This window comes from Entelurus aequoreus, linkage group LG22 (assembly GCF_033978785.1).
Source record: "Entelurus aequoreus isolate RoL-2023_Sb linkage group LG22, RoL_Eaeq_v1.1, whole genome shotgun sequence".
In the NCBI taxonomy this organism is placed as follows: domain Eukaryota; kingdom Metazoa; phylum Chordata; class Actinopteri; order Syngnathiformes; family Syngnathidae; genus Entelurus; species Entelurus aequoreus.
The window spans coordinates 44,118,824-44,121,323 of record NC_084752.1 but is presented as its reverse complement, the minus strand read 5'-3'; the positions used below and the strand labels follow the sequence as shown (position 1 = coordinate 44,121,323).

The window sequence follows — 2,500 nt, the reverse complement described above, 5'->3', positions numbered from 1 at the left end:
CCTGGTTCGTCAACACCAGCGACGTAAGTCAAAAAGCTATTGGCGACGTAAAAGCAGGAGAGTGGTTACAGAGTTGCAAACAGTTTGTTACACTACTATCAACCACTTTCAATCTGTTATTCCAAAGCAAGTAACTGCCGGTATCTGTAATCAGCGATAGGTTAAAAAACATTGGCATGAACAGTTGTGGCTGTAGGAAACCTCTTAATGTAGTTTTGTTTAGTACTGTAATTCTTACTGTACAGTAACTGCATATGAAGTAACTTTAGTGGTCGCCATCCAGCGTCTTTTTTTGTACCTTTTTTAAAATGTTGCTACTCAGTCATTTGAGTGCATTCAACGAATGTGTTACATTTGCCTTAATGTCCAGTCACTGGACTCTCACACTATTATGTTAGATCCACTATGGACTGGACTCTCACACTATTATGTTAGATCCACTATGGACTGGACTCTCACACTATTATGTTAGATCCACTATGGACTGGACTCTCACACTATTATGTTAGATCCACTATGGACTGGACTCTCACACTATTATGTTAGATCCACTATGGACTGGACTCTCTCACTATTATGTTAGATCCACTATGGACTGGACCAGGGTTGTCAAACGTACGGCCCGTGGGCCGGATCAGGCCCGCGGACAGGTTTTATCCGGCCCGCAGGATGAGTTTGCTAAGTATAAAAATGAACCAACATTTTTGAATGAAAGAAACTGCTGTTCTAAATGTGTCCACTAGATGTCACAATAGCAATTATTTGCATCTTTGTAGATTATGCTACATATGTAAAAAAATAAAATAAACCACATGATGTTAGTGCACCAGTTAAGGAAAATGAGCAAACTTACATGAATGACATCCTGTAATTTGATTTTGATATAATTTTTTTATCGTAATAGATTGAAAATTAACACCAATGAGTTGACTGATGAACATTATCACATAATGTATTCAGAAAATATAAATAACGACAAATAAAGATAGAATACTATTAACCGCAACATGTAAGTGTAAAAAAAAACAAAAAAACATTATGATTTGTACATTTTCAGAATTTTCTTGTTCTATTTTTAAACAAAGAAAACAATCTGAATTTGTCTTTATTTTTAAGTTATCGTGCCGTGATTTTACCTGTCCGGCCCACCTGGGAGTAGATTTTTCTCCATGTGGCCCCCGATCTAAAATGAGTTTGACACCCCTGGACTGGACTCTCTCACTATTATGTTAGATCCACTATGGACTGGACTCTCACACTATTATGTTAGATCCACTATGGACTGGACTCTCACTATTATGTTAGATCCACTATGGACTGGACTCTCACACTATTATGTTAGATCCACTATGGACTGGACTCTCTCACTATTATGTTAGATCCACTATGGACTGGACTCTCACACTATTATGTTAGATCCACTATGGACTGGACTCTCTCACTATTATGTTAGATCCACTATGGACTGGACTCTCACACTATTATGTTAGATCCACTATGGACTGGACTCTCACTATTATGTTAGATCCACTATGGACTGGACTCTCACACTATTATGTTAGATCCACTATGGACTGGACTCTCACACTATTATGTTAGATCCACTATGGACTGGACTCTCACACTATTATGTTAGATCCACTATGGACTGGACTCTCACACTATTATGTTAGATCCACTATGGACTGGACTCTCTCACTATTATGTTAGATCCACTATGGACTGGACTCTCACACTATTATTTTATATCCACTATGGACTGGACTCTCTCACTATTATGTTAGATCCACTATGGACTGGACTCTCACACTATTATGTTAGATCCACTATGGACTGGACTCTCACTATTATGTTAGATCCACTATGGACTGAACTCTCACACTATTATGTTAGATCCACTATGGACTGGACTCTCACACTATTATGTTAGATCCACTATGGACTGGACTCTCACTATTATGTTAGATCCACTATGGACTGGACTCTCACACTATTATTTTAGATCCACTATGGACTGGACTCTCACACTATTATGTTAGATCCACTATGGACTGGACTCTCACACTATTATGTTAGATCCACTATGGACTGGACTCTCACTATTATGTTAGATCCACTATGTACTGGACTCTCACTATTATGTTAGATCCACTATGTACTGGACTCTCACTATTATGTTAGATCCACTATGGACTGGACTCTCACACTATTATGTTAGATCCACTATGGACTGGACTCTCACACTATTATGTTAGATCCATTATGTACTGGACGCTCACTATTATGTTAGATCCACTATGAACTGGACTCTCACACTATTATGTTAGATCCACGATGGACTGGACTCTCACACTATTATGTTAGATCCACTATGGACTGGACTCTCACACTATTATGTTAGATCCACTATGGACTGGACTCTCACACTATTATGTTAGATCCACTATGGACTGGACTCACACTATTATGTTAGATCCACTATGGACTGGACTCTCACTAT

At 38.5% G+C, this 2,500-nt stretch overlaps 1 protein-coding gene across 1 annotated transcript in view; it reads left to right on the top strand.

Annotated features, from left to right (window-relative positions):
- The window catches only part of LOC133639443 (lipopolysaccharide-responsive and beige-like anchor protein), a 120,993-nt gene that overhangs the window by 82,037 nt on the left and 36,456 nt on the right, over positions 1–2,500 (top strand). Inside the window, exon 8 of the mRNA XM_062032733.1 lies at positions 1–23. This exon is cut by the window's left edge and continues 97 nt beyond it. Coding sequence (XP_061888717.1) covers positions 1–23 — 23 coding nt within the window. The remainder of the gene's footprint in view (positions 24–2,500) is intronic.